Consider the following 26,957-nt stretch of genomic DNA (forward strand, 5'->3'; position numbering starts at 1 on the left):
TGTTATCTTATGAAGTAAGTCCAGATGTAGGTGATTTCATTCAGGTGGATTCACAGGATGGGACCCAGACCAATTCCCTCTTCCTTCTCTGCCATTCTTAGTGGGTAGCTTCCTTTAGTCAGATCACTTTATGATCCTATATAGCTCCTGGACCTTCAGACAGTTCCACTGCATTCCAGACGATAAGGAACAGGCAAGGGTAAAAGAGAATCCCTTCTAGCTGAGTTAGCTGAGTTCAGAATAATTGTTCTGAAAGTCTTACTCAATGACCTTCTTATTCTCCTTAACCAGCATGCAGTCATTTGACCATACGTAGCTTTGAGACAAACTGGAAAATGTAGTTTTTTAGTAGTGAAAATTGCTAACTTAAATAATATAAGAGTTCAGTTATTCAGAAAGAATGGAAGGTAACCATCTGAAGTTCACATGGTTTTTAAGACCACATCATACAACCAAATACAGCAAAGCTGTACAACCAAGCTCTACCAACACTTTTCACAAGAAGGATACATGACTGGAATATTTTTAAGCCATTGCAAAGTATCACACTTTTTCTTTTGCTGCCCACATAAAACATAATTCCACTAAGTATAATGTGCTTGGGTCATAAGCATTACAAAAATCCCTCAAAATTCTATGTGTTGTTCCTTTATCATCACATTCGGTGTTTTACACAAGCCTCAAAGCCAGGCTTAATTTTTTCTTTCTAAGTAACCTGTTTTAGTTATTATTTTTGTTTTGTTTTACTTTGCTGACTCTGTACAAATAAGACTTGTTTATTGATACATGGAATTTATTTGGCAATGTTGTTGTCTGCTAATATTTTATCATACAAAAGTATATGGTACAAAAAGTAATTCTTTGTAGCTTCCTGAATAAGAAGTTTTAATCTAAGTGTGGTTTTTTCCCATGGAGAAATAAAGTATTTCTTATGGATGGAGAAATAAAGTATTTCTTATGGATGGAGAAATGTCAAATACCCTTGCTGAAATTTTTAACTTGCCTTTATACCCTAAACCTTGATATTGGAAATCACCCAAGGTAAATTTAAAGAAAATCTGTTACACTATCTTTAAGACAGTGCCTAAAAGTAGATACACTCCATTCTCTCTGAAATACATTTTCTTAGGAATGGAATTAAATTCTGTCTGCTGATTTAGGAAAATGGGTAAATTGTCTTTACAATGTTTATTTATAGTGTGTACTGACTAAAGAATATGTTTTCTTTTTCTGCCTAGTAAAGGGCAGTATCTTCAGAAACACTGGATTTATAATTAATGCATAGAAGTTTTTTAAAGTGTTAGAAACTTATTGAGGTAATTTGTATTATCTCACTCCATGAGATATCTATTGCTGCATAAAAAATTATCCCAAAATTTAGTGACTTAAAACAATAGTATTAATTACATCACAGTTTCTGTGAGTCGGAAGTCCAGGCATGTTCTAAAATTTCTCAGACAATTGGGATACATCATCCCATGGGCAAAACCAAGTGAAAATATTTTATAGTTTTCCTTCAAGTGAAAAACCATTGCAGTAAAAATACTAAGCATGCATACATATATTTTTTTCTCAGCTTAATTATATTTTCTTGAATCTTTTGCCTTTTATTTTTGTTTTTACTGCTATATACAGTGAATAATTGCTACAATGGTAGTCAAAAGAGTATTTTGACTCTTTTAAATATTCTCTTAGTGCCAACTCTGAAGGAGCAAAACAGCCATAAAATAAATTCTACTGTTAGAAATACTTTTATGAAAATACCTATATTGTTTTGAATTTTCAGAAAAACTATGTTTGAAATATGGTACCTAAACTAGCAACCTATAGCCCTAATATTATTGAGAGGTGAATATAATTTCTGAGTCATTTAAGTGATAAAGACTGATCTTAATTATACCCCAAATATACCTAAAAATATTTCTATTTAATGACCTGGAAAGATATACTCTAAGTTTAACCCAATTTGTATATTTAATATTGGACTATTTTCCATACAGTTATGATAAATCTCTTTTTATTTTTCTTTCTTTTTGGCCAACTTTTGGAAACAGACTAAGATGCTTAGTGAAGCAGCTGGAAAAAGGTGATGTTAACATCGTAGACTTAAAGAAGAATATTGAATATGCAGCATCTGTGCTGGAAGCAGTTTATATCGATGAAACAAGGTAAGTTTTAACCTCTTCTCACTTTTAACTTTTTGCCTCTCTCTTTTTTTCCCTTTTTCTTGACCCTCCTTTCATATCTTAGCCATGAAACCAAAATCAAAATCTTATTAAAACTTAAAATGTTCTTCTTCATGTAGCTATGGAAGAATTATGATTCTTTCTTTAAAAAATACAAATTTTAATCCAAATGCTTGAATAATAAAAAATAGTCGATATAAAGTCAAAAAATAAACAAATTAAAGTCTCCTTTACCCCTACTCTCACTGTCCTTAGGCCCAGATTTTTAAATGTCAGAGACAGTGTAGGCTTACACTGATTTTCACTGACGTAAGAATTTTCCTATTATCTCAAGATTGCGGAGTTCCTTCTGAGAAAATGGGTGTCACATGCCCACATATTCTCATGATAGTTATCTATCAGACCCTCTGTGCAGGGCTTGCTAAGGGGCAGTCTCCAATGTGTGTTTGATTATCACCTAAACCCCATCACCCAGCCTGATAATTAGCAGAATGGTAAGGAGATTAGGAAATGGCAATTCATTTGAAGAGTGTTGTTAGCCTAGTGCTGTGGCTCTCAGCCAGGCCATTTGCCTTCCAGGGGTCATTGGGCAGTTTCTGGAGACGTTCTTGTTTTGTTGATGGGGGCGTGCTACTGTTACATAACGGGCAGAGGCCAAGGATACCACTAAACATCCTAAAATGCACAGGAAAATCTCCCACAACAAAGAATTATCTAGCCCCAAATGTCAATAGCATGGAGGTTAAGAAAACTTGGCCTAAAGGGAGGACTGTAAAGAGGGACCCTGTGGAGGGAGAGACATGCACTTCCAGACTTTAGCACAGAAAAGGTACTGAGTTTTTTCAAAGTCATGAGGCAGGTGGATTAGAGAGGTCTTTTAAAGGTATTGACCAAAGGATACCGACTTCAGAGGGTGGAAAACAGCCTTCATGGGGTGATTGTTGATATAGAAGCCAGGGTAGGAATTGTAAAAATTCAGCCCAAATGTCAGAGAACAAAGTACCCTCTTGGTGTAGTAAGCTGTCTCTGAGGGACGCACAAAAGCTTCCCAGGAGAAAAAAATAACCAACATTTGGGTATTTGTCACACAGATGACAACAAACACACCAGTCTTGTAAGACCTTTTGACCCCTTCCTCCTCTCCAGATTGCTGGGCAAGGAGAAGCAGCAAAGTGGGTGGGACAGGGGACGGGGCATGGAGAGTGAAGACATTCATCATGCCCCTTCTCTTCCACAGGTGTCCCTGCCTGTATCAGGCCTGATCATGGGCAGGTGAGAGACGTTAAGTCAGATGTGAGACAGGTTTTTATATATCAATGTGTACTGGACTTAGAGACACACACACACATACAACAATTTATTTAATAGGTAAAAAATTCACGACTCAAAAATCAAAACAATGTGAAAAGGTATGTTATGAAAGTCTTGTCTCCACCTGTTTCCCAGTCTACTCAAGTTCCCCAAGTCATAAATTTCTTATGTATATTTTCAGTGGTTTACTATAAATTTTTATTTCATATTTTCCCTCTGCCTTTCATAGAAGGTAACACACTATTCATAACTTCAAAACTTCTGATTTTTTTCCCCTCAAAAAGGAAACTTGATCTTCCTATATCATGGACTGACATTTAAATTTTAAACAATAAGAATTTTTACTGGCAACTGATAGAAAAGTGCATGGTGAGGGCCATGCTGCACAGGTGATTCTTTGTCCTCAGAACAGAACTCTGTTAAAGCACAGTATGAAGTCATAACTTAAGAAAAAAAATCATAGATATGCTTTTAGAATGATTTTTTGGTTAACTTTCACTGAATATATATAAATGTATATGATTCTTCTATGTGAACAGAGATTCAAAGTGTAAATTTTTTTAAAATCAGGTATTTTTCCTATAATTTCCTTGCCTTCATTTTTGTGTGTGCTGTTTCTTGTTCACAAGTTGACTGAACTTAATGTATTTAAGATTTCTTCAATCTGTCCTGGACATTTCATTTTTTATACTTATTTATAAAACTGAAGAACTTTTACCTTTAATAATTATTTGGAGATTTACACTATACATCTTGTAATGACATAATGCAACTATCCATTTTGTCTGAGTGTCTCATCTTTCATTTGATAGACTATTATATGCTTTATCTATTAATTTGTTGTATTTCCTTTTCCAGAAAATTATGATTTCATAGATATTTTTTAACTTAGTTCCCCAAGATCCCTAATTCACTTAAACATATGTTACATTTCAAAGTATAGTTCCTTTTCTTTTGGAACTTGCTCTTTTGTGGGAAGGAAAAAATGCTTAACTGCTTCATGATACAATGTGGGGTTTTTTCCTCTTTACAGCAAAATATCCCAGCTGTTAACAACACATCATTCCCAACTTTTACTCAAATGGCACAAAATTTTTCACTCTTTTATTTTAATGCCTCCATGGCATCATGAATTTTAAATTGGATTAATGATAATACCCCACATTTGTACCATCTTCCAAGAGCTCTTAGCTTCATTATCTCATATTAATCTCACCACAATCCTGTGCAGTTGGCAGGGTGGTCATTACTTTCCATATTTTACTAATGAGAGAGCCAAAGCTCTTGAAGTAAACTGGTTTGGCAAAGGTCACAAACCTAGACTTTGGCAAAGCTGTGACTAGTAACTAAGGTATGACTTTTTTTTTTTAACATCTTTATTGGAGTATAATTGCTTTACAATGGTGTGTTAGTTTCCGCTGTATAACAAAGTGAATCAACTATACATACACATATATCCCCATATCCCCTCCCTCTTGTGTCTCCCTCCCACCCTCCCTACCCCACCCCTCTAGGTGGTCACAAAGCACTGAGCTGATCTCCCTGTGCTATGCGGCTCATTCCCACTAGCTATCTATTTTACGTTTGGTAGTATATATATAAGTCCATGCCACTCTCTCACTTCGTCCCAGCTTACCCTTCCCCCTCCCTGTGTCCTCAAGTCCATTCTCTACGTCTGCATCTTTATTCCTGTCCTGCCCCTAGATTCTTGAGAACCTTTTTTTTTTTTTTAGATTCCATATATATGTGTTAGCATATGGTATTTGTCTTTCTCTTTCTGACTTACTTCACTCTGTATGACAGTCTCTAGGTCCATCCACCTCACTACAGATAACTCAATTTTGTTTCTTTTTATGGCTGAGTAATATTCCATTGTATATATGTGCCACTTCTTCTTTATTAAGGTATGACTTCTTACTTAGTGCTCTTCCCTCTATAACTGGCTTCTCTCAGAGTATTGCTATCAAACAGGATGGGTTTCAATGACCTCTGAAAGATTTAGATGACAATGTGGAAAACATTCTGATGAGTGGAATTGTGAATTCTCGAAAAAACAATCCCTAACATTTATGACTAATAGCCTATTATTATAGCTATGTGCCAAGAACTCTCCTAGGCATTTTAATGCACTATTTTATTTAACCATCACAGCAATTCTAATGAGATAGAAACTTTATTATTACCATTTTACATATGAGCAAAGAGAGTCACAGGAAAGTGAGATGGCTTATGCAAGGTAACACAGAGGGCAACTTAAAGAGTGGAGTTAGGGTCTTGGCAGCCTGACTCTAGAGCCTGGCTTTTAAGCACAATTCTCATCTGCATCCCTTTAGCCACTTCTGACCAAAAGGTGATTTCAGAGACTTATTGGAGGTTTTGATAAAAGCTCACATGATGTCAGGGTTGTGGGACCCAGTGGTGTGTGGACTGTGGTTACATCTTTTCCCAGCTCTTCCTTCAGTGATGTCATATCGTTAGCTTGAAATTGGCTACAGGGAGAGTATTTATACCATGGAAATTGGCAAATGCTACAAATCAGGACTTGTTTTTATTCTGGAGAGCCTGTCATTAAATATTGTCATCATGCCATTGGTTAGACCCAAGATTACCTTGTACATATCTTCTAAGACTGTGATTTTATGATTAAAATATCAGTTTAAGAAATTTTAAAGCAAAATTACTTGATGTGGTTTGATTTCCTATAGACCTAGTAAAACACAGCAGTAAACTGAGGATTTTTTTGTTGAGATGTATATATAATTATTAAAATTGCATTTGCCTTAGAAATGTTAGTAAAACAGAGATAATTTAGAATGAGGAGGGATGAATAAGCATTTAGTTTCTTTTAAACCTTAAATTTAAAAACTGCTGACTTTTGAGATTTTTTAATGGAAAATTCTCTTTCTAGAAAAAATGTTTCAGTAAGTATTCAAGAGAGGCATTTTTTTGGGGGGGGGAAGCTGGATTACAAAAAAAAAAGATTAAAACATTATAAAGCAGAATAAAACAGAAATTATGAATTGGTTTAAATCCCCCCCCACTACACACACACATATATCTTTTCCCACTAAGCCTTAGCAGGATTTCAATTAAGAAAACAAATCAAAACACAAAATGTCTCTTGAAACATGATATGAGTAAGAAAAATAGAAAAGAATTTCTGATAGAATTTGAATTCTGACCTTCTTTGAGGGATGATAGCACAATTCCCTAATGAATATAATTATTGGTTTTTTAAGAAAACACTTTCAAATGCAAATGCCAACATTTTATGAGTTCTGCTTTCAGATGTGTCCCTAGAGCCTATTGTTTTTCAAAGCCGCATAGTTATAATCCAGAAACATGTGACTTTAAAAAAAATAATTCTTTTTGATCATCCTTATTTGGATTTGGATGCTGCCAGGAAAAGTAGCATCCTTGGCCTCATGAATTGCTATTCATGAGGGTAGGCAGCTGACTGGGAGGCATACTTTCAGTGATGGATATTATGCTTATTAATACCTCCCTACAACACAATTTATAACTTTATTTTCTTAATGTGAACCAATCTAAGTCTTATGATTACCACAGTTTGATCACAGACTCTGGATTCAGAAAGAATGAGGTGATGAAAGTCTGGATGCTCCACTCAGTACTCTCTTTCTTTAAGCAAGTGACTCAACTTCTGTACTTTCTAGCTTTATCATCTGTAAATTAACAATAATGACAACGCTTATTTTCTAGCTTTATCATCTGTAAATTAACAATAATGACATGCTAACCTCACAGGGTTGATTTGAGGATTAAATGTAGCACCGTATCTGACAGAGTAAAAGTTAAATAATAACCAATTTTTGTTGTACTAATAAAATGCAGATACTTCTGGGTACATAACACAATAAAGATGTATAATTTATAGAAAAATATCAAATAATTTATTGAGAGAAATTTTTTTTTTTTTTTTTTTTTGCGGTATGCAGGCCTCTCACTGTTGTGGCCTCTCCCACTGCGGAGCACAGGCTCCGGACGTGCAGGCTCAGTGGCCATGGCTCACGGGCCCAGCTGCTCCGCGGCATGTGGGATCTTCCCGGACTGGGGCACGAACCCATGTCCCCTGCATCGGCAGGCAGACTCTCAACCACTGCACCACCAGGGAAGCCCGAGATAAATTTTTGATCCTAAAAAAATGAAGTCAGGTGGGCTCAAGTTACCAGGAAGTGAAAGCAAAGTGCAAACTGATGGAAACAAACCTTAATAATATACACATCTTGATTAAAAAAAAAAATCTTCAGTTGACTCCTATGTCTTACTACGTCTAAAGGTCCTTAATTTTGAGAGGTTGTCTTGAGTGAGAATGCATGGATGTCAATCAGTACTTCAAGAAGTTAGTCTGCTAGCAACTGAGTGAAATCCAGGGCACCTTGAAGTCTAAGTCCCTTGAAATCATCAAGTACTGGAATTTACTAAGGAATATTCACTCATGACACAAATATCTATTGAGTATGTGAAGTGAATACCAGGCACACTGGTCATCAGAATCCAGACTACAACCGTGCAGATAGCTGCTGGTTAGAAATGAGTCAAGAGGTGGGAAGATAAATGGAGGAACAAGGACTAATACCACAAACAAGAAACAGGGATATTCGGAGTTAGAGAGAGAAACACAAGCACATTGACAGATTACAAGAAGAAACACTAAGTAGCCTCAGTAAATTATATACAGAACATGGGTATAACATGGTATAAAAACTGTAGAGTCAAGATTCCAAACCAGACATGGTTGGACTTGCTGAATGTTAAAGAGTTTAGTTCCCTGGCAAAGTTCCCTATGCCCATTCTCAAAGACATGGCTTCTAACAAAAGAACTTAAGGTTAAAAAAAAAAAAAAAAAAAGGTCTGGAATGCACTAGATATATGGGCCCTAGAGCTCAGAAATATGGTGCCATATTACAGATGTGAATTTGGGGATTATAATCCAGGAGTCTCAGGGTTTTTTTTTTTTTAATGCTTTATTTCAATTTCAATATTTAGAGCTCCTATACTAATTCAATATGTTTCTCAGCCCAAAGTTTTTAAGAATGCCCAGTGAATGTTTACTTACTTAACCAATTTGTCCTGGCTGTCACTTTCCTCTACAGCCAGCTCTCTGGCTTCAAACTACTGATTTGTTCCTCTGCAGTTCACCTATTTCCCCCTCAAGTCCAGCAATCCACAGGCTGGTACTGCTCCCAAGCATGAGCTCAATCTCTTCCTCCAGTTCCCCAAACTGAAGCTAGCATCAGCTAGGCTCACTATAACTGCTACAAGACCTCTCAGAACCCACAACTCAACCCCTTCCATAGAGGTCCCCTACCAGGCATTTCTCTGCATCCTCTAAGGTCTAAACCCATCTTGTAAAGCCACCTTACCATCCCCTATGGAAGTGTCTTTCAACATGTTTTCCTACCCTGAATTCAGGATCTCCAGCTACAAGGCCAAGAAAAAGGAAGTGGGCTATCAAAATTAATGTCAAGGTGTGCATTCATCTCCAGGATCAACACCTATGCTCAAAGACTATGCAGTCTAAATCCATATTTAGAAAAAGAGTGACATTTTCCCAAAAGACACAGAATCTGCAGTGATGTAGCTGTGCTCACAGTGAAGATAATTATGCACATTACTGTTCAGAGTTGTCTAGTCTCTTGCAGTCACATTGTCTCCGTCTTCTATGTGCCAGAGTTGAGACTTGACTTTATTTTTGTGTAACTTAAAGACCTATTTAAAAGATTTTTTCATAAGACAAAAGAGCAGTCTGCCTCTGAAGGTAAAATAAAGCCTCTGCAGAATAAAACAAATTATTTTTTGACTTTTCAAATGTCAGTTTTTCTCACCTCCTACTATTAAGGTTTTCAAAAACTCTTGGAGTTCCATCTCAAAATGGTCAACATGTTATCCTTGTAACTGAAGTCAAGGGAGAGGATGAAAATGCCAAGTAGAGGTGTGGAGTGAGAGGGTGGTTATGGAGGGATGTGGGAACACAGCATTTAAAGTTAGGCATGGAGCTACTAAAGAGGATGCTCAGGAAGTATAGACATAGAAGCTGGAGGCAGATCTGTAAAATATGGAGTAGCAAAAGCCGGCAGAGAGTGGGGTTACTAAATATTGTAAATCACATGCCACAGGGAGAACCACTGGATGCAGTTAGGAGATTCCTGATGCCTCTGAAGTGCAGTTTCACAAAGAGAAAAAGGCACCTGCCAGATTATGGAAGTATGAGGAACTGAAGTGAAATGGCTCTGGAAGAAAGCAATGTGGACTGTTTTTCAAGAATTTTCTAGTAGGAAAAAGCAGCAATAGAACAGTCTATTAATGGGGACATAATTTTTTTCATACTTTTTTTAGAGTGGAAACCTTCCATTAGCCTTGCAATAGAGTTTAAAAAGAAATTTTGGTTAAAGAGAAATAATAACCATAGAAAGATTAGGTCAAGAAATTATTCCTTGTAAGTTGGTGTAGCCACTGTGGAAAACAGTATGAAGGTTCCTCAGAAAACTAAAACTAGAATTACCATATGATTCATCACTCCTGGGCATATATCCAGACAAAACTATAATTCAAAAAGGTACATGCACCCCTATGTTCATAGCAGCACTATTCACAATAGCCAAGACATGGAAACAACCTAAATGTCCATAGACAGATGAATGGATAAAGAAGATGTGGTACATATATACAATGGAATACTACTCAGCCATAAAAAAGAACAAAATAATTTGCAGCAACATGGATGCAACTAGAGATTATCATACTAAGTGAAATAAGTCAGAAAGAGAAAAATACCATATGATATCACTTATATGTGGAATCTAAAATATGACACAAATCAACCTATCTAGGAAACAGAAACAGAATCATGGACATAGAGAACAGACTGTTGGTTACCAAGGGGGAGGGGGTTGAGGGGGGGATAGAGTGGGAGGTTGGGGTTAGCAGATGTAAGCTCTTATATATAGAATGGATAAACAACAAGGTTCTACTGTACAGTACAGAGAATTATATTCAATATTCTATGATAAACCATAATGGAAAAGAATATAAAATATATATGTATAACTTAATCACTTTGCTGTACAGCAGTAATTAACACAACATTGTAAATCAACTATACTTCAATAAAAAAGAAGTTATTCTTAAGTTATCTAGGAAAACAGACAAATAGCCAAGCATAGGTGGAAAATGTGGGTGAAGATGGAGCTAACTAGAGCACAGCTAAGGGTCTTCAAATAAGCAAAACTTGCGTAGCACTGTAAAATCAAAAAGGTTAGTAAGCATTGATTTTAAACTCAGTTGCTCAGCAGGGGTAAGAGGTGACAATAATTTTTACCAAAATATAGACCATGGGCTCTAAAACTCATGGATCAATATGATGTAGAGAGTAAACCCTGGGTGGTTAATCACTACAACCGGCAAGTCATGATGGCACTGACACACGTGTACTCCTTAAACCTTTAGAGCAAGAGTAGGGAAGAAGGAAAAAAGAAAAGAGCTGGACTAATGAACACCTTTCATTAACATTTCAGTTGTAAGTGACAGGAAACCCAACCAAACCATCTTAAACTCTCATTGCTGAAACGTTGATGGCTAATGCTGACTATAATCACAGGTCAATCAGGACAAAAATGATGTCAAGGGATCAATCTCTCTGTTTCAATTACTCTGGAATGACCTCCTGATGCTTTAAAGGTAGCAAAACAAGACAGGCAGTGTATCCAAGCGTTACATCCTCACACCTTCAAGTCCAGTGGGAATAAGGGAGGCTTTCCTTCCCAGAGGCTCTAACAAACACAACTTTTCTGTTTCATTGGCTCTAGTTAGGTCATATGCCTATCCCTCAAACTATCATGCCCAGAAGAACTGAATATGCAAGTTCATTGGTCAATCATCTCATGAGGCAAGTAGGAGGTCAATTTTATTTAAATCACATGCCTAAGAATTGAGTGGAAGAGAGTGCTTTCCTAAACAACAACTATGTCTCCTCTAGAGTGAAAACTAAAATGTTTATGTTAGTACCGCGTGCAGTGGGACCTGGAACAGGGTCTGTGCAGGACGTTGAGCAACTCCTGTCCTAGGTTTGCTCCTACTAATGACAAGCCTATGGGCAAGAGATTTTTTTTTTCTCTAGTCATTAGTTTTCTTACACAGAGATGAAGTCACCAGTCCCTTCCTGTTCTGGAATTCTGTGGTTTTATCCACAGTCCCAAAGTCCCTTGTAAAGACTTGCTTATGCCTAAACTACCCTGGCCCCCAGGAGGGTGACAGAGCCTATTGTTTATCATATGCTTAGTGGGGGAGCATTTATAAATTTGGGCTCCTGTATTTTTTAGAGTTGTTTCCATTTGGAGGAGTCCCTGAGGAAATCAATTTGAAGGGCATGTGCTAAGACATTGCTAGAGATCAGTGAATCATTAAAAAGCAAATTATGATTTTTATGAATTCCATTTTTATGGTGTGAGTTGTAGGGAGGGGTGGCTGTTCGGAGTGCTGTGTTTGTAGGCTGTTCTCACCCTGTAGACTGAGTGTGAAAACCAGGCTTAGAAAAAGTTGCAATACATTTTGGTTGATTTTCATATTTTCTGCCATCTGTGGTGTGTTACTTTCTGCAAACTTTCAAAAACAGCCTCCCTAGTGAAAGGGGAAAAAAATAACCTGACCAGATCTTTTGAGAGATAACTGACATAAAAACCTCCACATATTATGTAAGATCTTACTGTTGTGATATTTTAGATCAATAAAATATAAATGAATATGTCCTGGATTTGAAAAAGATAAAAATTTTATTATTCTTTTCTAATGATGATATTAATAACAAGATTATTTGATGGTTAATTATATCCAAGGCAACATATTATGCAATTTGCATATATGATTACAAGTAAGTCTCAAAAATTCTATGAATTAGATACATGTATTATTTTCACTATAAAGTTAAAAAATTTGAGACATAAAGAAAATAATTCACTTGCTTAGAATCATATAATCATTAAGTATCAGAGACAAGTTCAAACTGAGATGGAGCATACCCAACATCAATTGTTTTCTTCCTTGGCAATAGAACGCTTTTTTTTTTCAATTATTCGCTCTTCTCTGCAAAGCCAAGTGATTCAGGGGAGACCAGTCATAGCACCAGGCTCAGGATGAGTGTGTCCTAATTGACCTAAACCAGTAATTGGTTTCCAGTTTCCTAACCAATGAGTTTGGATATGGACATACGTTACAATTCTGGCTGATGAGACTAATGGGGGTTCTGCAAAAGATTTCCTCTCCATAGAAAAGGAGTCCTGTATGTCTGGGGATTCTATCTGTATACCATGCTTGAAAGTGATACAAACATCTGGCTACAAGCTTAGAGCTAAACCTAACACTGAAGTTGGCAGCATAGAAAGATGGAGGAAACCTGAGTCCTTGATGATATTGTTGACCTGCTGATTTAAAAAACATAAATCCCTGCTGGAGTCTACCTACCTTTAACTTTCTTATTAAGAAAAATAATAAATTCCTCTATAATTTAAGCCACTTTGGGTTAGGTTTGATGTCACCTGCTATTGAGAGCATCCTTCTAGCCACATAGGTCTGCCTTGCTCCAAAGCCCATGTTCTTAATTTCTAATCTTTGTAGGTAGTCACATTATCCTAATAAGAAATCCTAACACAAGTGCTTGTTATCTAAGATAGCTACTTAGAATCTATTTTCCCATAAAACAAGGTAAGAGGTTGATTGAGTTTCCAAGGCAGCTCATAAAACATACTGATCCCATGATACAGTTAAACAGCATAGGTGGTTCTTGGGCAAGTATCAGGTACTGGATGTCAGAGACTTAAGTTTTTTCTTAGTAAATAAAAGGGTGGGGTTAGGGGGTGGAGGGGGCATCCAGCATCCTTCTGCTCCAGGATCCTAGAAATGTACTGTGGTGTTCCATTTCCCCACTCAGTGTTTGTCTTGGTTTGGAGAATTTCAGGTTGGACTCAGTGTCCCTTCTCAAAATCTCTTCTATCTTCCTTTCTGACTCCTCTGGCTTAACCTAGGGCATCTTTGGATAATAATAGGAATGGAAACTCTGCTGTGACTCATCACATACTCTTCCATTATCTTGGGCCTTTCCTCCTTCCCTGGGACCTAGATTTTAAAACTCAAATCCAGGAACAGGAGTTTTTCCTTCCCCAGGTTATTCTGTGTCATACATGAGTCAATGAATGAAGCCATGGCTGACTATATGGACAAAGGGCCAGGGTAACAGGAACTTCTTTTCTAATTGTGATATCATCTTTGCACACATGAAGCAGACCTGACTAAAAATGACTTTATTCCTCACCAAACCACTGTAAATATCTTAATATTTTATAACCTCTAAGACCAGAGACTCTCTGCCTATGTTTTTATACATTTATTCACTTATTCAACAAATATTTATGAAGGACACTATATACATTGATAATTATTTTGTTATTCTGTTTGGCCCTTGTTAACTCCTTCTTGTCATTGCCCCTACTCTTTTAGCTTCATTGGTTTAGAAAGAAATATATTCCTTGTCTTCACTCACACCCATGTCCTTCAAATATACCCCAGTTCTTCTTAGTACCCCTTCTCTGCTCCCATCCCGAGAATTTGACACTTCTGTATAGCATGGTGACTATAGTTAATAATACTACAACACATTTTTAAGAGTTGCTAAGAGTAGATCTTAAAAATTGAGAAATTGACTCTTCTATTTTTCAGTTAAGTAACATACAGATCATTCTTATTCATAAAATGAGTATAAAAGATTCACTAATTAAGATACTTTTACTGAGATTCTTCTGCCAATCCCTTCCTGTATTGTTCACCAGCACTATCTCTGACAGTGAAATAATGGGCAAATGGACATAAGCAGTACTGCTAAGTCCACATTATAGAAAAGGATTAAACCTTATGTTCTTGGCAGAGCTCTTCCATTAATTGACACGTCATGAATGGATAAGAGCAGTTCTCCAAGTGTTCACAAGAATCACCTGGACGGCTTGTTAATTCAACAGGTCTGGAGTAGAGCCCTTGAAGTTCCCGTTCTAACAAGTTCCCAGTTGCTGCTGATTCTGCCGGTCCAGGGACCACACTTATAGAGGATGTCAAAATGAGGCTACAAAAGGAGAGATGTACAGAGAATGTTAGAAACCTAATGGTTAGAATTTTAAGGTCTTATCAAAGGAGTGTGGCCCAAATATTGCCCTAAGTTGTATATGAAATGATCCTGGGAGCTGAAATGCCTCCCCGAGTCAGGAAACTTCACCACCTACTAGGAGCAAAAAGCAAGGGGCGCTGGAGATTAGCAGCGCCTCAGCAGCAACTCTTGGGCACAGAAGAGGGAGCCCTATCCTTTAGTCCATGACGTGGGCACCTCTCCCAGATCTGGGAAACCATAGCCCTTAGGCTTCATCTCTGGGCTGCAGCCCCAACCTTTTTCTTCAGCCTGCAACTCAGTGATCCTTGGAACAACACTTACTTAGATGGAGCCTGGAATACCCTCCTCTATGTCTCATTCCCTTGATTAGAAGAGGCAAAATATCATTCCTGAAAAGTAAGGCAGGGAGAAGATGGTAGATATTGTATTGATAGTATTGTCATAAAATATAAATGTACCATTTTAACAATTTTCAGTGTACAATCCAGTGGAATTAAGTACATTATTTACAGTGTTGTACAACCATCCCACTATCCATTTCCACAAACTTTTCATTATCCCAAACAGAAACTCTGTACCCATTAAACAATAACTCCCAGTCCCCCCCTCCTCCCCTCAGCCCCTGGTAACCTCTATTCTTTCTGTCTCTATGAATTTTCCTATTCTACTCAGTAAAATTTTAAAGTAGGTAAAAAGTAGTTTTGGAGGTTCCTCCCACTGCCTCCTCACAGCCCATAGAATGTGTAAGTTGTTCTTTGGCTCCCCCAAGTCCACTTTGACCAATTTCTTCCTGTAATGTCTGAAACACTTCCATCCCCAGACACCTTCCTTTTACTGCACCTCAGAAATAGGAGATCTGCTTGGACTAATTCATATGGATGTGTAAATGGCTGGGAGTTTACTGTGTCAGACACTGTTCTAAATGCTTTCTGTGCGTTTACCCATTTCATCCTCCAACCCCACCACTAGGGATACTATTATTATCATCTCTATTTTATTGACAAAGAAACTGAGATTCAGACAGATGAAGTATTTTTTCCAAGACCACACAAGTAATAGGTGATGAAGCCAGGATTCCAACTCCTGAGGCAGTTCTCCTAACCACAGAGGATGCTTACTAATCAAAAAAAAAAAAAAACGATAATTAGTGGAATGTCAGGCTTTGAGCCTAAAGGAATATTTTCAAAGATATTTTCGAGCCAAAAGGACTTCCTGGTGGGAAGCCAAGAGCCATCAGAGAGGCCTAGGGCAGTTTCTGCTTCACCCGTTCCCTCCACTTTCATCTCCAAACTAACTCCCAAAATCTTGATGCTAACTCTCTGAGATCCTAACCCCTTCTCAGAGCCCTCCCCCAACATTTCTTGGACCTTCCTACCTGTCTCGGGGGACGACCCTCCTCTGCTGGATCTCTGCTTCCTCGGCTGGATACAGAAGAGGTTCAGAGCTCTCTGCAGGCATTAGCTTGGAGAAAGCCACATCTAACTTTAACACTCTCCTTTGTCAACTTCATTTTGGCCAAATTTGCCTCTTGGAATTGAGCTAAGGTCAGCATAACTGACTTATCTACCCAAATGTTCAGTCTTCAGTCGCTCAGATATAATACTCATCTTCTCATAGTTAAAAAGAAAAAGATTGATAAAACCAAAGGAAACATTGAACAAAAGCTATTAGGTAGGCAGAAAAAGAAAACTGCCCCCCCCCAAAAAAAACCCACAAAAAAATGTTGAAATAAATCTGTGAGCCTGCCATTTTATGTCTCTTTTGAAACAAGGCAAATAATAAATAATAAATAAATAAAAGTGCATGGGTGGTGGCCTGGAAAAATTAATTCAAATGTATTTAGTACTCAGGAAGTAGGTTACTGACAAGTTGATAAGGCTTTTCAAATGTATTACCTCTTTCCATCCTGACATTTAATTTATTGCACTTCAAAGTACTGTGAAATTCTACCATCCAGATACATTTCTCTCTGAGAAAATGATTCAACATACCAATCATGGAAAATAAATTTAAACTTCCTCCAACCAAAACTCTGGTGGACCAAACTCCTTTAAGATCAATTATTTTTAACCCTGAATTTCAAGGTAGAGATGGGATGGAGAATAATGATTACTGATATTTTTTATTGTTTCAGTGTGAAGGTAGTCTGGGCACTTAGTAAGCAAAACACACATTTGAGGTTAGGGATAGCTCAGCAGTTAAAAACTCAGACCCTGAAATCAGAGAGACTTGAGTTCAAAAAATAGCATGGCCACTTCTGGTTATATGATTTGAGCAAATCACTTAGGGTATCTGTGCGTCAATTTATTCATCACTAAAATAGGGGTACTGATAATAATTGTGTCTCCCACATAGTGAGGAAGGAATGAAGTAAAGCTTGGAAGATTAAATGAAGTAAACCTTGGCTCCTTGCCTGGTTCGTAGTAGGTAAGCATCCCGTATCCTGGGCACTGAGACCCCAGAGTTCTCTACCCAAAGGTCTCCTAGCCTGTCTCCTAAGTCTTCATGGGTCTCCTCCTTAGGTCTTTCCTCCTGAGGGGGCCCAGGACACTGTTGGTGTGTGCACCCCTCCACCCCTAAAGAGTGGCCAAGAAGCAGCTGCTTTCAAGGCTGATGGGTTGATGAAGATTGTACTGGGGCCATGGCATCCACCTGCTCATATAGTGAGGACCTGAACAGGAAGCAGGCAGGTGCAGAGAGCCAGCCATAGTCCACTGGCCCAGCCCTGTCACACAAAGAGCTGAGAATTCGCAATTCCAATACAACTTGTCAGACTTTTATGAAACATTAAAAGGTAGAAGGATAGAACAAATATCATATTTGTTCACTTGATATATAACTTTTAAATATTTAATGTGGTATTTCAGAGAAATGTGCTCCTACCCTGAGCCCAGCAGATATTAGAAGCAGAGTTGAATGAGTTTCTTGTTGAAGTGTGTTCCTTTATAAGAATAATAAAGCAGGAAAAAGAAAATTTCAAACTTGAGAAGCCAGTTTCCGGCAATTATGCATCCGGCAGATGAATTTTAGTACTTAATAGGTGTAAATGTGGGCACCGATTGCCTGGAAATAACTGTGTGGGTACACGAGTGTAACCATTTTCCAAGAGTCTACTGTGGACAGAAATATTCTCACTGATATTACTGTGAGTCAAAATCCCATGACCTCTCCTTCTGTGGCTGCCTCTTTCTTTATGCCCTTTTCCTACAAACTTTCTAGTTCAAAATATAAGCCCTTTGGGAGTTGTGTCATCTGATTTGAAGAGAAAATTTGGAGTATAAATAGCTCCCAAAGATCAGTACTGCGCTGATTGGATGCAGGGTCAGTTTTCACAGCTTGCCGGCCCTGCATCGACCCACAGCTTACGTTTAGGGACCCCTCACTTTCTGCTTTATTGACTCCATTGGGACTAAAAAAAAAGAGTTGCATCAAACACCAGTTGAAGCATTTTTCAGAGGTCCATAGTGTTAACATTTTACACATATATTCCTATTGTTCTTTTCTGTAGAGTGCATTTTAAGAATTCCCAAGGAAAATGTACCAATGATTTTTTTTTCATGTTGTAAGTTTCTTAAACACAAAGTCTTAATTTTTAAGAGCCCTCATGGAGTAAGCAATTCTGCTCACCCTGCCATCCAACCCTAGGATGAAGAGCAATTGAGCTGTTGGATGTTTTGGAAGCAAGATTCATTATAGTATTTGAGATCTCATTTTATCAAGCTTCTTGCACAAATTTATGTCAGAAATGAAATGAAGGCAGAATGTAGTCACATGTTTTACATGTGACATAATCTTATATAAGTATTTAGATATCTTCACATCTTAGATAAATGTATAGAAAAATTGTTTCTGATAATTCTCTAACAAAAGCCCAGGATTACTATTTGATATTATACTGTAGTTTTCATTCCTGACCTATCTAGCATGGTCAAATGAAATCTGAAGAGCTCCTTTTGGTGCTCAGAAGAAGAAACAGTATACAGGGCAGGTGCCAGGGAAAGGGAAAATAAATAAGGGAGAGAGAGGAGAAATATGTGCCATTAGGTGTGTCGGATTATTTTTTAAATTCATTTAAATTTGTTTTATCTACCTGCCTTTCAACTTTCTTCTATCCAAACTTGAAAAATTATCTTAAATAGTTTGATACAAATTATTTGTGTCTTTATTAGGAATTTCTTACCATACTCTACTTGATAGATGAGCCTAAAAGAGTTAGTTCTGATAACTGATACTTAACAGAGATACTGAGGTCCTTAGTTGAAGGCATGTAAACAGTGCATACAATTTTAAAAATGTTTCTTTCCTGGGCCATTAATTCAAAATGCTATTAGAAATGTTTAATATCTTTTCTTTTTTTACATTTTTTTATTGAAGTATAGTTGATACACAATGTTGTTTTAGTTTCAGGTGTACAGCAAAGTGATTCAGTAATACATACATATATATCTTTTTTTTTTCAGATTCTTTTCCCTTATAGGTTCTTTTATACAGCTGAGTAATATTCCATTGTATAAATATACCACATCTTTTTTATCCATTCATCTGTTGATGGACACTTAGGTTGTTTCCATGTCTTGGCTGTTGTAAACAGTGCTGTAATGAACATTGGGGTGTAGGTATCTTTTCAAATTACAGTTTTCTCCAGATATATGCCCAGGAGTGGGATTGCAGGATCATATGGTAGCTCTATTTTTAGTTTTTAAAAAAACCTCCATACTGTTCTGAATAGTGGCTGCATCAATTTACATTCCCACCAACAGTGTAGGAGGGTTCCTTTTTCTCCACACCTTCTCCAGCATTTATTATTTGCAGACTTTTTGATGGTGGCCATTCTGACCGGTGTGAGCTCATACCTCACTGTAGTTTTGATTTGCATTTCTCTAATAATTAGTAATGTTGAGCATATTTTCATGTGCCTTTTGGCCATCCGTATGCCTTCTTTGGGGAAATGTCTATTTAGATCTTCTGCCCAGTTTTTGATTGTTTTGTTTTGCTTTTTATTGAGCTGTATGTGCTGTTTGTATATCTTGGAGATTAATCCCTTGTCAGTCACATCATTTGCAAATATTTTCTCCCATTCTGTAGGTTGTCTTTTTGTTTTGTTTATGGTTTCCTTTGCTGTGCAAAACTTTTAAGTTTAATTAGATCCCATTTGTTTGTATGTGTGTGTGTTCTTATTTCCATACTCTAGGAGATGGAGACAAAAAGATATTGCTGCAATTTATGTCAAAAAGTGTTCTGCCTGTGTTTTCCTCTAGGAGTTTTATAGTATCCAGTCTTACATTTAAGTCTTTAATCCAGAAAAATGTCTAATATCTTTTCCATGTCAAATATACATTTCCCTATAATTTGCCTCAAAAATTGTAAAGAGATTGTTCAAGGGCAAATTAACCTAAAGGCAATGAAGAGATGATTAACAATAGTGAACTACTCCCAGGATGCTGCTGCTCTTATCAATCAAATAATATGGGACTCTAAAAGACTAAACTTCCTTATACCATCTCCATTCTCACTCCACTCCTCAAAGATAGTCACTTGTAATAGTTTAGTGTAAATATTTCTAGATGTTGATCCCCCCAGTCTGTGCCATGCACTGTTGCACATGCTGGTGATATAACAGTGCACAAGAACAGACCGACTCTCTGATCTTGAGGGTCTTTACAGTCTAGTGGATAAATCATAAAATGAATGAACAAACTAATAAACATATGGCATGACATCAGCAGTGGTAAGTGCTAAGAAGAAGTCTATAGAAGGATAAAGACAATAAAAGTGTTTACTCTTTGAGTAGCGGGGTCCAGGAAGCCCTTTCTACCTAAATACAATGAGGAAATGATCCACACATCTTGAAAAAGAGATTCTAAGCAGAGGGAATGGCAAGTGCAAAGACCCTGAGCAGAAGAAGCAAGCTTGGCAGGTTTGAGTATACCAAGGAGGCCAGCATTGCTGAAGCAAAATGAATAAGGTGGAAATTGTTAAAAGATAAAGGTAGAGACATAGCTTGTGGTGAGCTACATAGGGCTGTATGAATTAGGCACTGACATGGTCTGACTTATACTTTAAAGGAGGCTGACACTGGCTGGAAATTCTGACAGCAGTAAATGTTGCAATCTTGAGTCTGAAAGTAGTCTGGAGGCAGGATTACTTCTTTGGGGGACCTCCGCCTTACTGCTTAAGGCCTTGAATTGATTGGATCAGGCCCACTCACATTATGGAGGATAGTCTGCTCTACTCAGTCTATTGATTTAAATGCTAATCACATCTAAAATATACCTTCACAGCAACATCTAGACTGGTGTTTGACCAGACAACTAAGCATCATAACCTAGCCATGTGAACATATAAAATTAACCATCACAGAGGTATTTTTTGTTTTTCCAAGATTTCCTTTTTTAGTTATACAATAGAATATTTCATGCTTTTCTCTTTATGTACTCTCCTCCTTTATTTCTATATTCATTAATTAATCTATATCACTCTTTTTTCCCTGAAACTATATCTTATTTCATTTTCAATAAATGACATCATGCATCATGACTAAGGGATTGCCAGACTCCTGGGTACCACATCCCTATATGAACTCTCATTTTCATATGCTAATTTTGTCATATTTGATGATCTGTCATGGATAATTTATGATTTTAGGACATATAGTCCTAAAGTCATCCACATCAGATTTGCAAAGGAGCAATTGACAACCATTACTATGTGTCTGTCATCGTACTTAGAGTAGCTAATAAAACAAGATAGCAGTAGAATTCCTGGAGCATGGTGACATCACAGGATTATAGCACAATGATTCCCATTCCATCTGTCCTGCTCTGTGGTTTTATCTGATCACTGCATGAGGAATAATAGAAATGGCATAAGCCCTGAAATTTTCAAACCATGTAGTGTAGTGACTTGCCGTAATTGGCTAAGGAATCTAATTTTAAATGGTCAAAAGTAGAAAAAAAATATTTTGCTTTGAATTACGATGTCCATGTGTTAAGTATAAATGAAAGTCATCCAAACGTAAGAGCCAAATGAGAATTAAATATGATTTAGGTTAAGTATTAATCAATATTTTTTAATATCTTTATTGGAGTATAATTGTAATGCTGTGTTAGTTTCTGCTGTACAACAAACAAAGTGAATCAGCTATACGTATTCATATATCCCCATATCCCCTCCCTCTTGCTTCTCCCTCCCACCCCTCTAGTTGGACACAAATCACCGAGCTGATCTCCCTGTGCTATGCAACAGCTTCCCACTAGCCTTCCATTTTACACTCGGTAGTATATATATGTCAGTGCTACTCTCTCACTTCGTCCCAGCTTCAATATTAACTTCCAAGTATGTCTTTTTTATCTTCATATGTATAAATATAATTTTACAACTCCAGCACTTAAGTTGTATATAGTTTTTCATAAGGCATTTCATAAATGCATTCACACTTATTTAGTACTATGAAAAATAAATATTGGCAAATGACTGACATCGATATGCTTATAAACAGTAGCATATAGAGGAAGTCATATTATCTTTTGAGTCTCTTTTTGGTAGTTTTTGCTCTCTGGAGATGATGTGTGACTTGTTCTGAAGGCTGTAGCACTCGCTGTCATCTCTGGCTACCTTCCTTCCATCGGCTCATAATCCTTAGGCCTCACTCTGTGCAAAGAAATTTACTAGCGCGAAGGGAACCCAAAGATCAAAGCTAAAGTGCGCCAAAAATAGCTCTGAGTTATTAAATTGGTGCGCCAACAAGGAAAAAACCTAGTCAAGCAAAGGGCAGAGCTGACCTGTATTCTTCCTGAAGGCGAAGCTCAATTGCTCTGTAAAGCCCCTTTTGTATTTTGTGGGGAGCCTTTCACACTATCTTGCCAGTTCAGACCTTTAGGAAGTTCTGGATCACTGGAGCTGCCCACCCTTAATGCAGCTATTGTTACTGGTCAGTCCTGTCCACATCATCTACCTGGAGCTTATACTGGAGAGTGGCAGGGCAGTGCTTTCAGCTCCTGGTCACTTCCTCCTCACACAGCTGATTTCCTCAGCCAGCAGTTCTAAGCCCATCAGATCTCCACCCTCAAGACATCATTTGCTTTAACTTTTCCACCTGACACTGGCTAAATCACCTAAAATTAGCTTTCAAAATAATCCACTTGTTTTCATCTTTATTTTTCAAGTTATTATTTTCCTAAAATTTAGGGATACCCATCAAATAAAATAACACATGTGAATGAGTTCTGTAAACTCCAAGGCCTTATTCAAATAGCATGTACTTTCTGTACTGAATATACACAAGCTTATTAAATATAAGACAACTTTTATAGCTTCAACTCCCCTTTTTCTTTCCACTCCAGTTGCTTCCTTTAATAGACCTTTGTTTACGAACTCTCTTCCCTATCTTATATTAGTTTCATTTATTATTGGAATAATATATTATATATTAATATATTATAAATAATATAATCGATATCTCCAGACTCATATCATTGTACTTAAATGTTTGGGAATGCTCAAATGTTCAAGTCCATTTGTCTTTGCCCTCAGAAGATGACCAATTTGAGAAATTCAGAGATTTCAAAATGTTAACCCAATCATTTTTTAAGACAGTTCATATTAAAAGATGATCAGAGAGTGACCTGCAATACTTTAAATCCTATTGCCATGCTTGTTTTGTTATTAGTTTTTCTTCACTTTTTCCTAAACTTTAACCACTATAAATTTTTGTAGAAGACTGCTGGATACTGATGATGAGCTCAGTGACATTCAGTCGGATTCGGTCCCATCGGAAGTCCGGGACTGGTTGGCTTCTACCTTTACACGGAAAATGGGGATGATGAAAAAGAAATCTGAGGAAAAACCAAGATTTCGGAGCATTGTGCATGCTGTTCAAGCTGGAATTTTTGTGGAAAGGTAAGTGAAGTTGTTGGTATCTCAAGACAAAATTTAAAAGGCAGCAAATATACTTACTATGTCAAAGTTATAAGAGTCCTGTATTTTATTTATTGAGCAAAACTATAATCATAAGTATAATTGGAATGAACAGATTTAGGACTTTATGGTGAATTTACCTATAACAAAAAGATCTTGTCCTGGATTTATTATTTTCATTTATTTTTAAATTGACATAAAGACTAAAAGCAAAGGCTTTTGAATGACCATTCTCCTCAGATGAACTTTTGTGAATAACTGTTTATAATACATTTATAAACACATTTATATGCTTTACACCTAATAATACATTTATATGCTTTACACCTAATTTTACCCAAATACAATGTAACACCCAATAAAATAAGTTCTATACTACATACCAAAATCAAGCAGGCCTTTTCTTGGCACTAAAAAGAAGACCATTCTCTTACCATTGTGGAATAAAGCTCTCTCATGTCCACTTTCCTTGAAGAACTTTTCAACCTTTCTGTCACTGAAGCATTTCTGTCACTTGCTGGCCCCTAGAAACACCAGAGTTTCTAAAGTGAAATACACGTTAATATGACCCAATTTAAATTCTTTAGCCTTTAAGAGGACAGCTTATTTTTCTGTCTGGAAACAAGATGTTTCAGAACTAAAACTACGAAAAGACTTGAAATAACATCTAATATCTGACAATGTTGAAAACTAGTTCTTAGAAATCCCTTGGATTAAAAAACAATTACATTACATTAAATTATACATAAAAAGGTTATTTTAACATTTTTGAAACAAATAAAATCGAGGAACAGAGAAATTTTTTATCAATGTATCTAAAATTAAATTTAAGGGAGACCACATCATTTTTTATCTTCAGACGTCTCTAGTCATTACCTCTAATGAACTTCAACTTCATAAACTTTCGTTTTCTTCTTCTAACAGAACAATGAGAAGCACTCTTGGGTTTCTAAAAATCTAAATGACAATGCATTGCAAGAAGTATTCGAGGTGATTTAAAGATGTATTATAACCATAAGACATGAAGCATCTAGGATCTTGGTTTATGACTATATTACCCAAAATAACAACCACTCAGTGATTATTCAAATTATTTTGACTATTTCTTGACTATATCTAGTTGGCTTTGATAAAAGAACCCTCATAATAACCATTATGAGCTTATAATCATGATGAGTTAGGTGAGATGACAACCCCCCCACCCCTAGTGCATAAACTGCTCCCAGCTCTGCCAGGTGGGACCAGAAATCTGAAACAGAGAGGTAGAGAGGGCTGGAGAGAAATAATTTTTGTAATTATGTTCCTATTTTTTAAAACAACTTAGGCAAGTGTATGACGTTATTGATTTTCCTTAATATAAATTCGAAAACATCTAAATCATAGTTCAGAAAGTCAGTGAGAGAATCAGAGAAAAAAGAGTGCATGTTTGCTTTAATGAAGGAATGTATATTTTGTCTTTTTTGTTTAAGAAAATATTGCAGAACTTGGCAAACTGAAAAGAAATGTAAATTATTAAAGTAAACCAACTAAATTTCCATTCCCATTAAATAGAAAAATCAAGACAAATTCTGTGAAATATATTGACACGTTAAACTTTCAGTTTTTTTATATGCTACACAGAAATATCAAAACGTACTTAAGGTAACTAAATTAGCAAGCAGTCTTAAAGAAATTAATGTGCTAAAAACACGTGGAAATGAAATTTTTAAATTACTTTTAAATCCCCATTAGTAAGTGTGTAAACAGAGTGAGATATGTTTATCTTGAATTTTCAAAAACAATCATCTTCAGTCTTGAAACTTAGAAAGTCTTTTTGGATCTTCTCTCAAGCAGCCCCTCCCAAGAATCAATACCTCAGCAAGTCCAGGCAATTTGCTTACCCCGGTGTACCCTGAGCCTACTCACTTTCTCAACTCCACTCCTGCAACCCCAAACTAAGCCTTTGTCACCTGCCATCAGAAATATGACAATAGCTTTCAACTCTTCCTCACTTGCCCTCTCCAAACAAGTCATTCTGTAGTGATTTTTAAAATATAAATTAGTTCCTGTCATTCTTAAGCTTAAAACCATCTGATAGTTTTTACCATTTCACTTGATATATCATTACACTTGGTATTAAAGGCAACTTCTGTATCATGGCTTTGCATGACTAGGCCCCCTTACCTTCTAGACTCATCTAATGCTACTCCACCCTTACCTGAATATATTTACTAGTGTGATTTCAACTCCATGAATATCCTTAAACTCTTGCTTCCCTTGGGACCAGTAATCCTGCTATTCCCTCTATCAGAAATGATTTTCCCCACCCTTCACTCTGGCTAGCCCTTTCTATCTTTCCAGAGGCCTTTCCTGGTTACTCTGTATACTGTTCATCACTTTCTCTATCCCAACCAGTGGTTTACCTCATAACATTTAGTGCTGTTTTTAATCATATATTATTTCTTATTTATTGTCCCTCTTTGCCACTGAATTAACCCCATGAAATTTTTCTTGTTCTTCACTGAATAGTCTCTTGCTTAGTACTGTGTCTGGCATAAGATAGTGGGTTTTTTTTTTAAGGTCTTGAATTATATTTTGTAACTGTAGTAAAAACCTTCCAAGAATAATCTACCGTATTTCCAGCTGGGCTTTAACCACCTATAGGAGAACAGGAAATCCATTATTCTTTTTCAGCATCTTGTAATATAGTGACTATTTACTCAAGTGTGAGGCCACAGTATTAAGGTTTCTCCCACATTCATTTGATTCCAGAATGAGTAGTCCTAATTTTCCATCCTAATTTTCTATTTCTAAGTTTTCATCCTAATATGCTATTCCCAATTATAGGGTTAGAAAATGATAATGGGGAGGTTTCTCCTTCTCCTTGGATGAGTAATCTTCTTCCTTGTCTTTCTTTACATTCCATATAATGAGAATATACAGGGATATTCATTCCTCAACCTGCTACAAGTCTAAGAAACATCAAAGTTCTCACTGAGTCCAAAGAGCCTTGAAGAACGTCAGAATTGGAGCCAGTGGTATTGATGAGAACAGTAACACTGATAATAACGGCTTTCTTGTATCAAGTACTTATAATATTATGCTAGGCCTTTATATCATTTACTCTTCATAAAAAGCATGTAATTATCCTCATTTTACAGATGACTGACATTAAATAGCTTTCCAGAGGTCACACTAGTGATTGGCTAACCTGCGATCCAAAGCATGTGTGCTCTTTGCTCCATCATACTGCCTTTTGTGCCATGAAGTCACACTGATTTAGTTACTTAATTTTTAAGGTTCCTTATTCCTGACCTTTTTATTTCCTCACCTATCATCCTTCCATTTCCCCCATATTTCCATTTTTTAGTAATGATTCAAAAAATAGATAGAAA

General features: G+C 36.7%; 1 protein-coding gene across 2 annotated transcripts in view; it reads left to right on the forward strand.

Moving 5' to 3' along the window:
- PDE1A (phosphodiesterase 1A) overlaps window positions 1–26,957 on the forward strand; it is a 269,036-nt gene that overhangs the window by 149,690 nt on the left and 92,389 nt on the right. For both annotated transcript variants that reach the window (XM_032637950.1, XM_032637951.1), the window contains exons 2-3: window positions 2,055–2,168; window positions 23,383–23,565. In XM_032637950.1, coding sequence (XP_032493841.1) covers window positions 2,055–2,168; window positions 23,383–23,565 — 297 coding nt within the window. The remainder of the gene's footprint in view (window positions 1–2,054; window positions 2,169–23,382; window positions 23,566–26,957) is intronic.

This window comes from Phocoena sinus, chromosome 7, assembly GCF_008692025.1.
Source record: "Phocoena sinus isolate mPhoSin1 chromosome 7, mPhoSin1.pri, whole genome shotgun sequence".
NCBI lineage: Eukaryota > Metazoa > Chordata > Mammalia > Artiodactyla > Phocoenidae > Phocoena > Phocoena sinus.